The following is a 14,825-nucleotide window of genomic DNA, read 5'->3' as shown; positions in this document are numbered from 1 at the left end:
CACCCCACACCGGCACCCTGCGCCCACACAGGCACCCTGCACCTGCGCCCCACATCGCACCCCACACCGGCACCTGCACCCACACCGGCACCCTGCACCTGCGCCCCACATCGCACCCTGCGCCCCACATCGCACCCCACACCCGCCCCCTGCACCCACACCAGCACCCTGCGCCCCAGACCCCACAGCAGACCCCCCGGCCCGGAGGGACCCGGGCGGCGCTCAGGCCCCCCCCGGCCCCGGCCCCCCCCGCGGCTGCTCCGGGAGGAAGCGGCGGCGCCGGCTCCGCTCCCCGCCCCGGACCCGCCGCAGCGGATGGGGCCCAGGCGTCCGGGCGGCCGCCCCCGCCCTGCCCTCCCCCCCCCCCCGCCCTCCCCCCCCCCCCGGGGGGGCCCAGGCATCCGGGCGGCCGCCTCCGCACTACTCCCCCCCCTCCTTCCCCGGGGGGCCCAGGCGTCCGGGCACTCGCCACCCCCCCCCCCGCCCCCGCTCAGGCTCCCGCGTGGCACCACGTGGAGCCACCCGGAACCCGGGGCACCCTGCCCCCCCCCGCCGCTTCCTGCCCCCCCGGACGCCTGGGCCCCCGCCCTGCCGGCGCCGCGTGGGGAAACCGAGGCAGCAGCGGCGGCGCGGGGGAGGCGGGGGGGGGAGGAACAGCCGGGGGGGGCACGACCCCCCCCTTCGCACTGGGCAAAGGGCAGGAAACTCCCCCAAAATCCCCGAGGCGGAGGCAGCCAAACCGCCCGCCCCCGCGGGACTGGCCTGGGGGCTCCCCCGGGGCCGTGCCCCCCCCCCGCCACCCGGGCCCGCTGCCCCCGAGGCCCCCCCAAGCCCTCCCAACCCCCCCTTTTCCCAAAAAGGGCCGGTTCTGCCTCAAAGCTTGGGCGGGAAGGAGACCCCCCCCCGCGCCCAGCGGGCTCAACCCCAATACGAGACATCAGAGAATCCACCACGAGCTCACCAGGAAGCGAGTGTGTGTGTGTATTGGGGGGGGGGCGCGCGTTAAACCCCCCCAAGCCCCGAAATGGAGGAGTCGGAGCTCCCCATGGGGGGGGCACAGCAACGGGGGACCCTGTCACCCAATTCCCCCCCCCCCGCCGGGAGCGACCCGGAGGCAGCCGGTTCCCAAACACGCTTTTATTTCATTAACAAAATAATAATTAAGCACAAAAGGGGAGGGAAACAGCCCCCCCCGGTATAAATTACCCCCCCAGGCGTGGGGCAGGGCCAGCCTGGACCCCCCCGGGAGCAGGGCGTCGGGGTGCCCCCACCCACGGGCACCGGGAAGTCCCCCCCCCCGCCGGGTGACGCAACCGCTGTCACATGCCGGTGAGTCACCGGGGGGGGCCGGGGCCCGCCGGCCCCCCCGCTCCGGGTTACAAAACCCGCGTGTCCCGGGGGGGGGGGGGTCCATGTGCCCCCCCCTTGCCAGGTCCGTGCCCCAAAGGGGCTCTCCATGTGTCCGGGGGGGCTCCGTGCCCCCCCCCGCCGGTCCCGGGGGGGCTCCGGCTCGAGCGGCTCCGCGTGTCCCGGGGGGGTCCGCGCCCCCCCCCCCCCCCGGCGGGGGGGTCTCAGCAAGCCCCGACGGCGCGGACGAGGAGGCCGAAGGCGGCGGCGGGCGGCGCGGCGCAGCGGCCCGGCGGCACCGGCGGCTCCTCGGCCTCCAGCCGCGCCCGTTTGCTCGGCAGCGGCAGCAGCCCCGGCGCGGCGGCCTCCCAGCCGCTGCTGCGCCGCTTCCGCCCGGCCCGCGGCGGCGGGGGGGGCCCGGGGCGGCGGGGGGGCGGCTCAGCCGGGGCCCGGCACGGCGGGGCCCCCCGGTCCGGGGCGCTGGCGGGGTCTCGGGGCGGTGCAACCGGCGGGTCCCGGCTCGGTGCAGACGGCGGTGCCCCCCGGTGCGGGGCAACCGGCGGGTCCCGGTGCGGGGCAACTGGCGGGGTCCCCCGGTCCGGTGCGAGCGGGGGGTCCCGGTGCGGGGCTGGGCTCGGTGCAACCGGCGGGTCCCGGTCTGGTGCAGACGGCGGGGTCCCCCGGTCCGGTGCGAGCGGGGGGTCTCGGTGCGGGGCGCCGGGAGGGACCGGGCTCGGCGCAGCTGACAGGTCCCGGTGCAGGGCGCTGCGGGGGTCCGGGCTCGGTGCAACCGGCGGGTCCCGGTGCTGGGCGCTGCGGGGGTCCGGACTCGGTGCAACCGGCGGGTCCCGGTGCAGGGCGATGCGGGGGTCCCGGTGCAGGGCAACCGGCGGGTCCCGGCTCGGTGCAAGCGGCGGTGCCCCCCGGTCCGGTGCAAACGGCGGGTCCCGGTGCGGGGCAACTGGCGGTGCCCCCCGGTCCGGTGCGAGCGGGGGGTCCCGGTGCGGGGCCGGGCTCGGTGCAGCCGGCAGGTCCCGGTGCGGGGCGCTTCGGGGATCCCGGTGCGGGGCAACCGGCGGCTCCGGGCTCGGTGCAACCGGCGGGGCCCCCCGGTCCGGTGCGAACGGGGGGTCGCGGTGCAGGACAACCGGCGGCTCGGCGCTCGGCGCAGGCAGCGGCTCCCGGGGCAGCCCGTCGGCGGCGGCGCGGGCGGCGAGGTAGCGGCGGCGGGCGGCGCGCACGAGCAGCGAGAGCTGGAGGCCGCGGTGGAGGCGGAGGCCGCCGCGCTGCAGCCGGCACCGGTAGAGCTTCCACAGCGCCGCCGCCAGCACCCGCTGCGCCTCCTCCATGGCCCCGCCGCCGCCCCCGGTGCCGCCGCCGCCGCGCTCTTATAGCGGGGCCGCGCCGGGCTGGCCCCCGCCTCCCGCCCCGTCCGCCCCCGCGCGCTGCCGCATCCGGCTCCGCGGCGCCGCCGGGTCCCGGGGGGGGCGGAAATGCCGCGGGCGGCGGGGGCGGTGCGGGGCCGGGAGAGGGCGGGGGGGCGGGACCCTGCTGCGTCCCCCCGCGACCCTGAGCCCCCCCCCCCGCCCCGGACCGCTGGGCCCCCCCGGGTCCCTGCGCTCCCCCCCCTCCCCGGACTGGGGAGTTCTTGAGCCCCCCCGGGACCCTGGTGCGTCCCGGGACGGGGGGACCCTGAGCCCCCCCCGGGACCCTGCGCCCCCCCGGACCGCTGAGGCCCCCCGGGTCCCTGTGCCCCCCCGGGACCCTCGTGTATCCCCCGGGATTGGGGGGTCCTTGAGACCCCCGGGACCCTGGTGCGTCCCCGGGACCGGGGGGATCCTGCGCCCCCCCCCGGACCGCTGAGCCTCCCCCGGGTCCCTGCGCCGCCCTCCAGGACCCTGCGCCCCCCCCCCCCCGACCCCTGCGCGCTCCCGGGTGCGGGGGGTCCCCGACCCCCCCCCAGGACCCTGGTGCGTCCCCGGGTCCCTGCGTCCCCCTCCCCGGACCTGAGCCCCCCCGGGTGTGGGGGGTCCCTGAGCCCCTCCGGGACGGGATGCCCCGGGGGGGGGCAGCACCGGGGCGGGTGTGCAGGGGTCGTGCGGGGTTGTGCAGGGCTGGGTGTAGGGGCTGTGTTGGGGTGTATGGGTGCTGTTTAGGGGTGCGGGGGGGTTGCGTAGGGGAGTTCCCGGACGCCGTGGGCGAGGGGTTCCCCCGCGCGCGGCCCCTTTAAGGCGCGGCCCCGCCCCCGTGAGGTCACCCGCGCCGGTTCCATGACTATATTAGGGGGCCCGTGACGGCAGGAAGGAGGGGGCGGGGCCGCGCGGGGCGGCGCTTCCGCCTGCCCAAATAAGGGCAGGGGGCGGGGCGCGCCGGGCCGGGGAAGCCCCGCCTCCCCCCTCCGGCACCCACGTGCGGGCCGGGGGCAGCGCCGAGCACCGGGCGCTGCAGGGGGGACCGGGCCCTGCTGGGGGGGGACCGGGCGCTGCAGGGGGGCACTGGGCAGTGCAGGGGGACACTGGGCAGTGCCGGGCACTGGGCGCTGCGGGGGAGAGCGGCACTTCAGGGGGACACCGGGCACCGCAGGGGGACACTGGGCAGCACTGGGCACTGCACAAGGACACTGGGCACTGCATGGGGACACCGGGCACTGCATGGGGACACCAGGCAGCACTGGGCACTGCAGGGGGGCACCAGCACTGCACGGGGACACGGGGCAGCGCCAGGCACCGGGCACTGCACGGGGACACCGGCACTGTGTAGGGACACTGGGCACTGCATGGGGACACCGGGCACTGCATAGGGACACTGGGCAGTACTGGGCACTGCAGGGGGGCACCAGCACTGCACGGGGACACGGGGCAGCGCCAGGCACTGCATGGGGACACTGGTCACTGCACGGGGACACCGGCATTGTGTAGGGACACTGGGCATTGCATGGGGACACCGGGCACTGCATAGGGACACTGGGCAGTACTGGGCACTGCAGGGGGGCACCAGCACTGCACAGGGACACGGGGCAGCGCCAGGCACTGCATGGGGACACTGGGCAGCACTGGCCACTGCATGGGGACACCGGGCATTGCAGGGGGACACGAGCACTGCATGGGGACACTGGTCACTGCACGGGGACACCGGCACTGCATAGGGACACCAGGCAGTACTGGGCACTGCAGGGGGGCACCAGCACTGCAGGGGGACACTGGGCAGCACCGGGCACTGCATGGGGACACTGGGCAGCACTGGCCACTGCATGGGGACACCGGGCATTGCAGGGGGACACGAGCACTGCATGGGGACACTGGGCAGCACTGGCCACTGCATGGGGACACCGGGCATTGCAGGGGGACATGAGCACTGCACGGGGACACTGGGCACTGCACAAGTGCACTGATGTGCACAACCCCCCCCCCCCCCCACACACACAGTGCCCCACTTCCCGCCCCCCCCCCGCCCCGTGCCACAGGAACCCCCAGCCCCTCCGGCCCCCCCACGCACACCTGCATGCGAGGACCCACTGCTGTGCCTTGCCGGCGGGCGCAGGACGCCTGGGCCCACTCCTTGCATTAGGGGGGTAGGGGGTGCCCGGACACCTGGGCCCCCTCCCCGGGGGGGTGATGCCCAGCGTGTGCCTCAGTTTCCCCACTGCCCCGCGGCAGCTGGGAGCCCTCGGTGGGACCGGGGGGGACTTGGGGGGGGGTCCCACTGCCCCGGGGGGGGGGATTGCAGAGCCCTGGGGGGGTCGCAGAGCCCTGGGGGGGGTCTCATTGCCCAGGGGGGTCCCAGAGCCCTGAGGGGGGGGTCCCAGAGCCCTAGGGGGGTCGCAGAGCCCTGGGGACTCTCCGGTGGCTCCTCCAGGGTTGCGCAGGGGACGTGACCCGTGGGCGCCCGGGGGGGGGTGAGGAAGGACCCGGGGGGGGTTTGTTACAAACCTCTGTGTTTTTATTTACTCATTATTAACATTTCTGCAGTTCCTCTCTCCTCGCTCTGCTCCTCTTTACAGCAGTTCATGTGCAATTCTCCAGCGGGGACGGGGGTCGCGGACACCGGCGCCTTGGCACTTTCCAACACAGGACAAACACGGGCGCCCGGGGGCTCCTGGGCCCCCCCGGGCCGGGGCGGGCGGCGGGGAGCGGGGCAGCCGGGGGGGCCATGCTGCCGAGGCGGCCGCGAGACGCCGCGCGGGTCCCTTTTCGGTACGGTTTTGGGTTGGGAAAAGGAAGAAAAGGGTTAAAAAAGAAGAAAGCCCAGCGCTGGCGGGGGGGAGGCCGGGAGGGGGGGGCTGCCGGGGGGGCCGAGCTCTCCGTGCGCCCACAGGGGACCAGCGAGTCCCAGGAGAGCGGCGGGGGGGGCAGGACACCCCCACACACCCCCCCACAGCCAGGGCTGAGACCGGCGCAGCTCGTCACACGCGGGAGCCGGGAAAAGGTGGGGGGGGGAACGTGCCCGACCCGCGTCCTGCCGCCTCCTCCGGGGAAACCGAGGCGCGGGGCGGGGAGGGCCCAGGCGTCCGGGGTTTGGGGGGGGGCATTGGGGCGGGGGTCCCTGTCCCCTCCCTGGGGGGGAGCGGCCGGGGCGTTTGGCACGGAGCAGCGAGACAGCGGCGACGCGGACGGAGCCCGGCGGCCCGGGCGGCAGGTAAGGCACTTGACCGAACGTCAGGAGACCTGTGGGGGCGGCTGGGGGGGGCCCGGACGCCTGGGTCCCCTCCCCGGCTCGGGGAGGGCGGCGCGGTCGGTAGGGTCAGAGTAGGGGCCCGGACGCCTGGGCTCTCCCCCCGGCTCCGGCAGCGTGGGGGGGGTTGAGCAGGGGGGGGGAGCCCGGACGCCTGGGTCCCATCCTAGTCCCCCCCCCCGTTTCACTGGGGGGGGAGCCGCTACTTGGTGCCTCAGTTTCCCCATTTGAGGCCTGGATGAGCCCGGCATTGGGGTGGGGGGGGCAAAAGCCAGGGCTGGGGGTGTCCCTGCCCCCCCGGCCCCACGTCTGACCCCCCCCAGCCCCGAGGTGGGACTCAAACCTGCGACCCCCTGTCCCAACACCCCCCCTCCCCCCCCGCTTCCAAACTCCTCCCGGCCCAGACGCCGGGGCCCACCCTGGCCCTGAGCCGCTGCTGGCTGGGGCGGGCCCCGGCGGGGGGCTAACGAAGCGGGGGGCTAACGAGCAGGAGCTGCTTGGTGGCAAGGGGGGGGGCGGACCTGGCTCTGACCCCGCGTCCCCCCCTTCCACCCGCGGGGAAACTGAGGCACGGAGCGGCGGCGCAGGGCGGGGGGGGCGACTCGCCCCGGCCCCTCCATTGGGAAGGGGCCCAGGTGTCCGGGCCCCCCCATCAGGAAGGGGCCCAGGCATCCGGGCCCCCCCCCGCCGCTGAGCTCACCGCTGTGATCCCCGGAGCTGGGGAGAGGGCCCAGGCGTCCTGGGAGCAGCACGGTCAAGCAGGGACGCGGCGGAGGGAGAAGAAGGAGGGATGGAGGGAACGAGGGATGGTGGGACCCCCCCGCTCCGCCGACACGGCCCCAGCACCCAAACCTGCCCCCCCGGGGGCTCCGCTCAGCTGCGCCCACCCCGTCCTTGTCCCCCCCCACCAAAGACCTGCCCGTGTCCAGCCGGGGGGGACGCTGGGGGGACACCAGGGAGGGGGCCGGGGACCCCGGGGCACCTCGGGGACATGCTGGGGACACCGGGACACCTCAGGGACACACTGGGGACACGGGGGCACCTCGGGGACGCGTGACGTCCCCTGGGGAAGCCGGGAAGCGATGGTGACGCCCGAGAGACGCTGGCCCCGGGGGGGGGGGGACGCGGGGGACCCACGTGGCTGCCCGGGAAGACACGGGGACGGGGGGGACACGGCGGCGGCCTGGAGAGGCTCTGGCCCCAGGGAGGGGACGCGGGGGGGACACATGCAGGCGCCGGGGGAGGCGCTGGGACACGGGGCGAACACGTGTGGCTGCCTGGAGAGAGGCCGCTCCCCGGCGAGGGGACGCGGGGGACCTGGGGACACATGCGGTTGCCTGCGGAGACACTGGCCCCGGGGGGGAGGGCACGGAGCCGGGGGGGGGGGGGACCCGCGCGGTCGCCTGGAGAAACGCCGGCCCTGGGGAGGGGACCCGGGGGACGCGCGGCTGCCCGGAGGGGACCCCCGCGGCCGCCGGGAGACGCTGGCCCCGGCGAGGGGACGCGGGGAAGGGGGGGGGACACCCGGTTCAACCCGCGCCCGAGCGGCGGGGGGGCGGTCGCGGGGAGCCCGGCCAAGCCGAGCGGGGCCGCGGCGCCCCGGGGCGCCTCGCCGCGGGGACGGGGACGGGCCGAGGTGCCACCGTCCCCTGCCCGCCCCGGCGACCCCCAGAGCCGGCGGGCCGGGGGCCCTCGGCCGGCGCGGGGCCCGGGGGGGCGGCGGTCACTGCAGGCCCTCGCCCGGCGCGCCCGCCTCGCCCTCGGGGCCGCCCGCCTCGAAGCCCGCCTCGGCGCCCATGATGTCGGGCTCCAGCTTGCCCGTGTCGTTGATGAAGGAGGTGTAGGAGTCGCCCTCGGCCATGAGCAGCTTCAGCTTGGGGATCCAGCTCTTGCGCACCACGCGCCGCGCGTTGGTGCACATGTCGGCCGCGATGGCGTTCATCTCGCTCTCCTTGAAGTTGGGCGCGAAGTTCTGGCAGTAAACTGGGACGGGAGCCGAGGGCGGCGGCGTCGGACGGGCGCCGCTCGCTCCCGTTTTACGGCCGGGTGAAATCGCCCCCCTGCAAGCTCCCGCCCCCGGCGTCCGCTCATCCCCTTTCCCCGGCCGTGGGGTGTCCCTGTCCCTGGGGTCTCCTGATCACGGGTGTCCCCTCTCCTTGGGGTCCTCCACCCCCCGTCCCTTGGGGTCCCGAGACCCTGGGGTCTCCCCCATGCCCCTGATCCTGCCCCCCGGGGTCCCCCCTGTCCCTGGGGTCCCCTGTCCATGGGTGTCCCCTCTCCCTGGGGTCCTCCACCCCCTGTCCCTTGGGGTCCCGAGACCCTGGGGTCTCCCCTGTGCCCCCCCATCCTGCCCCCCAGGGTCCCCCCTGTCCCTGGGGTCCTGAAACCCCGGGGTCTCCCCCATCCCCCTGATCCTGCTCCCCTGGGGTCCCCCCTGTCCCTGGGGTCTCCTGACCATGGGTGTCCCCTCTCCCTGGGGTCCTCCGCCCCCCGTCCCTTGGGGTCCCGAGACCCTGGGGTCTCCCCCGTGCCCCCCATCCTGCCCCCCAGTGTCCCCCTGTCCCTGGGGTCCTGAGACCCCGGGGTCTCCCCCGCCCCCCCGATCCTGCCCCCCCAGGGTCCCCCCTGTCCCTGGGGTCCCCTGCCCATGGGTGCCCCCTCTCCCTGGGGTCCCAAGACCCTGGGGTCACCCCCATCCCCCCGATCCTGCCCCCCCAGGGTCCCCCCTGTCCCTGGGGTCCCCTGCCCATGGGTGCCCCCTCTCCCTGGGGTCCCAAGACCCTGGGGTCTCCCCCATCCCCCCGATCCTGCCCCCCAGGGTCCCCCTGTCCCTGGGGTCTCCGGTCCATGGGTGCCCCCTCTCCCTGGGGTCCCAAGACCCTGGGGTCTCCCCCACCCCCCCAATGCTGCCCCCCAGGGTCCCCCCCGTCCCCAGGGTCCCCCCGGGGTCCCCCCCGTCCCCCGCGCTCACACTTCACCGCGTGCAGGACCCGGCTGTCCAGCGGCTTGCGGCTGGGGTCGTTGGTGGAGGAGCGGATGCCGGTGCCGCAGCTGTTGGCCAGGGTGTTGCTGCCAAAGGGGCAAAGCGCTGGCGTGAGGACCCAGGCGTCCGGGCCCCCCCGCCCCCACCGCCCCGAACGGGCCCCCAAAGCGGGGGGGGCACCGGGGGTCCGGGCCCCGCTCACCGGTCGAAGAAGGAGGCCAGGAGCCGCCTCAAGAGGACTTTGTGCCGCGTGCCAGCGCTCACGTGGCAGTTCATGAGCTGCGCCCGCGTGATGTACACGTTGGTGCCTGGGGGGGGACGGGGGTCAGCGGAGCCGGGAGCCCCCCCGGCCGCGGGCGGGGAGCCCGGCCCCGGCCACACCTGTCACGAGCTCCAGCTTCTCGGCGGGGTCGCCCTCGTCGTAGAGCTTGGGGTGGCAGCGGTTGCCGATCTGGTTGATGAGCTCGGCCGGCAGCGAGGCCAGGTCCTGCCGCACCCGCACGCGGTTGCGGGACTCCGAGGTGGCCTGGTCGGGCAGCGCCTCCACCTTCTCGGCGGCTGCGGGGGCACGGGACGGGCGGGGGGGTCGGCGGGGCCCGGACGCCTGGGCCCCCGCCCTGCCGCTCCCGGGGGGGCTCGGGGACGTGGCACGGGGCAGGGGACACAGGAAGGGGGGACACGGAGACACTGGGCAAGGGACCCAGGGAAGGGGCAGGAGACACAGGGACACGGGACGGGACAAGGGACACAGCGCAGGGGACACGGGACAGGCATGGGGACACGGAGATGTGGGATGGGGCAAGGGCCATGGAGACAAGGAGTGGGACAAGGGACACAGGACGGGGACACAGGAGGGGGGACATGGAGACACAGGACGGGGACCAGTGTGGGGACATGGAGACATGGGATGGGGACATGGGATGGGGACACGGGACAGGGACACAGGATGGGAGACTTGGAGACATGGGAGGGGGACATGGGAGGGGGACATGGGATGGGTGTGGGGACATGGGATGGGGACACAGAAGGGGAGACATGGAGACATGGGATGGGGACACGGGATGGGGACACAGGGGCAGGGACATGGGATGGGGACACGGAGACATGGGAGGGGGACATGGGATGGGGACACAGGGGCAGGGACATGGGAGGGGGACACAGAGACACGGGAGGGGGACATAGGACAGGGACACGGGACATGGGATGGCGACATGGAGACATGGGATGGGGACACAGACAGGGACACGGGAGGGGACATGGGGACAGCTCAATTTGCCCCGTGGTGACCACGACCCTCCCTTACCCTCCCCCTGGGGCGGAGCACCACGAGGCCCTGCCCCTAGTCTAGCCCCACCCCCAGGAGGCGGGGCCTCACAGGCCACACCCCCCTGCAGGCAGTTCACAGGGGCGGAGCCTGAGAAGGCCCCTCCCCTGGTGCAGCCACACCCCCAGGGAGGTGGAGCATCCCCCACCCCACCCTTGGGGGGGCTCAAATGCCCCCCCCTCCTGTGGCCACACCCCCAGGGGTGGGGCATCACAAGCCCCTCCCCCAGCAGCCCCACCCCGGGGCGGAGCCCCTAGACCCCACCCCCTTTAGCCCCACCCCCACCCATGTCCAGCCCTGCCCCTTGGGGAGGCGGAGCTTCAGGCAGGCCCGCCCCCTCCCTCGGCCACACCCACAGTGGGTGGAGCCTCCTAGACCCCACCCCCCTTTAACTCCTCCCCCGGGGGTGGAGCATAAGCACCCCCCACCCACATCCACCCCGACCCTCAGGGGAGGCGGAGCTTCAGGCAGGCCTGCCCCTCCTTCAGCCACACCCACAGTGGGCGGAGCCTCCCGAGCCCCTCCCCCGGGGGGGCGTGGCCTCACCTGCCTGCCCCACGTTCATCATGCTGTACATGGTGTACATGTTGCAGATCTGGCGGTACTGCTCGTCGGAGCCTTCCTCCGCGGCGTCCTCCTCCTCGTCCTCCTCGTTGTGGAAGGAGCCGGGGCTGTCGCTCGTGTAGGCGCTGGAGGTGCCGCCGGGGCTGGTCTGGTCGGCGGCGCTGGGGCCGGGCGCCGCGGCCGGGGCCGGGCCCGGGCCCCCCGCCGGCGCCGGGGGCTGCGGCTGGGGCGGGCGCCCCGCGTCGGGCGCCGAGAACTTGGCCATTTTGCGGCTGCCGTTGCCGCCGCCGCCGCCGCCGTCCTTGGGGCCGCCGTCCCAGAGGCGCTTGACCACGAAGGTGCACTGCACGCCGTCGGGCTCGCCCTGCTCCGTCTTCACCCGCGAGACCAGCGGCAGGGCGGCGGCGGCGGCGGGCCAGCCCGAGGTCTGCGCCACGGGGCTCTGGGGCTCCGAGCAGGGCGCCTCCTCGCCGTGCAGCCCCTGCGAGTCGCAGCTGGGCGAGCTGACCTTGAGGAAGAACTCAGTCCCCTTCTCCATGATCTCCTGGATCTGCAGGAAGCCCGCCGTGTACATGAGCAGGAACTGGTCGCCCACGTTCATGCTGAGCCGCCCCGTGTAGCAGAAGCTGAGGATCTGCTGGAAGGACTGGGGCTGCACGGCGGCCGGCAGCTCCACCACCGCGCTCTTGCTGCTGTTGAAAAGGTCCCGGAAGTAGGAGCTGCTGGCGGCCAGCACGGCGCGGTGCGCCTTGAACGCGTGGCCCTTCACCACCACCGACACGTCGCAGTAGAGCCCCTGCAGCCGCTGCTCGTTCAGGCACTCCAGGATGCTGTTCCCGAAGTTGGGGATCTCCATCTGCAGCGTCTGAGCCATGGCGGCAGCCGCCGGGGGCCTGCGGGGACACGGGGACATGGGGAGGGGGACGGGGACACGTGGGGAGAGGGACGGGGACACGTGGGGAGGGGGACACAGGAAGGGAGGTAGGGACACGGGGGACACGTCGGGAGGGAGACGGGGACACGGAGAGGGAGATGGGGACACAGGGGACATGGGAGGGAGATGGGGACACAGGGAGGGAGACAGGGACACGGGGGACACATGGGGAGGGGGACAGGGACATGGGGGACACGGGGAGGGGGATGGGGATACAGGACACGTGGGGAGGGAGATGGGGACGCAGGGGACACGGGGAGGGAGACAGGGACAGGGGACATGTGGGGAGGGGGACGGGGACACGGGGAGGGGGACGGGGATAGAGGGGCACGGGGAGGGAGAGAGGGACACGGGATATGTGGGGAGGGAGATGGGGACATGGGGGACACAGGGAGGGGGACAGAGACACAGGACACGTGGGGAGGGAGATGGGGACACAGGGGACAGTTGGGGAGGGGGACAGGGACACGGGGAGGGAGTCGAGGACGCAGGACACGTGGGGAGGGAGACGGGGACACGGGACAGGTGGGGACGGGGACACAGGGAGAGGGGCAGGGACGCGGGACGGGCAGGGACAGACCGGGAGACGCAGAGAGAGGTGCGGTGGGGACGAGGACCGGCCGCAGAGGGCAGGGACACAGGTGGGACGGGGGGGGACAGGGACGTCCGGCGAGCCCCACGGGGGGGGAGGGCGCAGACACAAGGACGGACAAACGGACACGGGAGGAGGGAACAGGGACACGAGTCAGATTTGGCCCCGGGGGGGGTTCGGCAGCTCCGACCCCCCCGCAGAGACGCCCTGTCCCCGGCGGGGGGGCCCTTTGCCCCCCCGTGACTTCACCACGGAGCAAGCCCTCGCCCTGGGGACGCTGCAGCCCCCCGGCCCCCTCCCCGCCCCCCCCGGCAACCCGCAGCCCCCGACGCCCCTGCGGGGGGGGACCGGTCACAGCACAACCACGGTACGAGGCACCGGAGAATCCACACGCAGTGCCCCCCCCTGCCAAGAGCACCGCCCCCCAGCCCAGTGGGGGGGGACCCCCAAATCCCCCCCCAAACCCCCCAGTCTGGGGCTGCCCCCAGCCCAGGTGAGGGGGGCTGCAAACCAGGGCTGGGGTGAACCCGAAATGAGGCTGGGGGGGTCAGATCCCCCCCCCCGAGCGTGGGGAAGGGGGATCCGGGGGGGCGGGCAGGGAGATGGATGGACACATGGACATGGACGGGGTTTTGGGGTCCGGCCCCCCCCCCGGCACCACCCAAACAGCCCCGGGGACCCTCGGGGTGGGCGCTGCGAGGGGGAATCGGGGGACCCAGCCTGGGGGGGGTTGGGGGGGGACAACAAGGGGGTCCCTGAGCCTGAGCAGGGCCCAGGGTGCCCTTGCTGGGGGGGGGGGCAGGCCGAGGGGGTCCCCCACCCTGGGGAGGACAAGGGGGTCCCCAGGCTTTGGGGGGGTCTCCCAAGCCAGGGACATCGAGGGATCCCCCCCTTTGGGGGGGATGGGGGGGGGTCTCCGGCACTCAGCGAACGGGACAGGGGGGCACCCAAACCCGGGGGGGGGCAGACGGGGGGGTTCCCCAAGGCCTGGGGGGGGGGAGGGGGTTCCGCAAGCTCCAGGGGGAGACGGGAGAGATCCCCAAACCGGGGCGGGGGGGGGGGGACACACACGGGGATCCCCGGTCCTTGGAGGGGGGGGAATCCTGCAGCCTGGGAGAGACGACTGGGGGGGGGACCCCATTTGGGGAGGGGGGAATGCCCCATTCCGGGGGAGGGAAATGGGGGGGGTCCCCGTTCTTTATTGGGGGGGGACAGGGAGATCCCCCAGCCGTGGCGAGGAGAAGGCGGGGGGGATCCCCAAACCCGGGGGGGGGGACCGCATTCCCGTGGGGGGGGAACCCCAACCGGGAGGGGAAGACACGGGGGCCCCTTGCCGGGGGGGCGGGGGGGGGCGCAGCGTTGAAACAGGCAGAAAGTTTCTCGGGAACCGAGGTAATGGCGGGGGGGGGTCGGTGCCCCGGTGCTGAACCGGGCCGGGGGGGGGGGCAGGCCCGGGGGGGGGGGGGGGCATGTGGCCTGGCCGGGGCGGGGGGGAGGCCGGGCGGCCTAGCGGGCGGAGCAGCGCCGCCACGGGGCCTGGGGGAGGGGGTTGGGGGAAGGCGGCCGGGGGCCCCCCCCGCCTTACCGGTGGCCGGGGGGGGGCTGCGCTGGGGCTCCGGCCGCTCCCGGTGCCCGTCCCCGTCCCCGCCGCGCTCAGCAGCCATTCATTGTGCGGCAGGCGGGCTCAGCCGAGCGCCGAGCGCCCGATGGCGCCGCACAGCCCGGCGGCGCGCCCCGCGCACGCGCACGCGCCGCCGCCCCGCCCCCCGCGCCGCCTCGCGCGCCAGGCCTGGCGAGCCGAGCCCCGAGCCGCTCCGACGCGGCCTTCGCTATCCACACCGCCTCCCGCACGCACGCACCGACGGGGACAGGGGGGACATGGGGGGGGACAAGGGGGAGCAGGGCGATGGGGACACGGGGGATATAGGGGGGACACAAGGGGGCACACGGCCATGGGGACGCGAGGGACAGGGGAAGAGAAAGGGGGACACGGCCATGGGGACACGGGGGGGGGGGGACACACACAAAGCCACGGGGATGTGGGGAGGACGTGGGGGGACATAGGGGGCCACCGGGATCCCACCGATTCTGCATGGGATTGGGCCAGGCTCCTGCCGGGTTCGATCCTCATCTGGGATCAAACTGGGCTCCTGCTGGGATTGACCCTCATGTGGGATCAGTCCAGGATCCCCCTGGGCTTGATCCTCTCGCGGGATCGGGCCGGGATCCCCTGGGGTCAATCGTCATGCGGGATCAGGCCGGGATCCCTTCAGAGTCGATCCTCACGCTGGATCAGGCCGGGATCCCCCAGCCGCAGTCAATCCTGACCCCCAGGGGATCTCTGTCCGCCTGGGGCCGAGTCGCCCCATGAGGGTGACCGGCTTCGGGGCCCCGTGTCACAACATTACGA

The 14,825-nt window shown here is 74.7% G+C and overlaps 2 protein-coding genes across 2 annotated transcripts; both read right to left on the bottom strand.

The window, feature by feature from the left end:
• Nucleotides 1–1,122: 1,122 nt before the first annotated feature.
• On the bottom strand, nt 1,123–2,836 carry IER2 (immediate early response 2). The gene has a single exon (XM_064499248.1). It carries the CDS (start codon nt 2,694–2,696, stop codon nt 1,572–1,574), a length of 1,125 nt encoding a protein of 374 aa, XP_064355318.1. The 5' UTR covers nt 2,697–2,836; the 3' UTR covers nt 1,123–1,571.
• A 2,428-nt stretch (nt 2,837–5,264) lies between these two features.
• Nucleotides 5,265–14,177, bottom strand: NACC1 (nucleus accumbens associated 1). The gene is made up of 6 exons (XM_064499247.1): nt 14,001–14,177; nt 10,872–11,782; nt 9,383–9,559; nt 9,204–9,309; nt 8,990–9,087; nt 5,265–8,001 (listed from the first exon to the last, which is right to left on the bottom strand). The coding sequence occupies exons 2-6, from the start codon at nt 11,761–11,763 to the stop codon at nt 7,742–7,744; spliced, it is 1,533 nt and encodes a 510-aa protein (XP_064355317.1). The 5' UTR covers nt 11,764–11,782; nt 14,001–14,177; the 3' UTR covers nt 5,265–7,741.
• Nucleotides 14,178–14,825: the final 648 nt, after the last annotated feature.

This window comes from Dromaius novaehollandiae, chromosome 33 (assembly GCF_036370855.1).
Source record: "Dromaius novaehollandiae isolate bDroNov1 chromosome 33, bDroNov1.hap1, whole genome shotgun sequence".
In the NCBI taxonomy this organism is placed as follows: Eukaryota; Metazoa; Chordata; class Aves; order Casuariiformes; family Dromaiidae; genus Dromaius; species Dromaius novaehollandiae.
The sequence above is the reverse complement of the archived record's forward strand: the minus strand, read 5'-3'. Positions and strand labels throughout refer to the sequence as shown.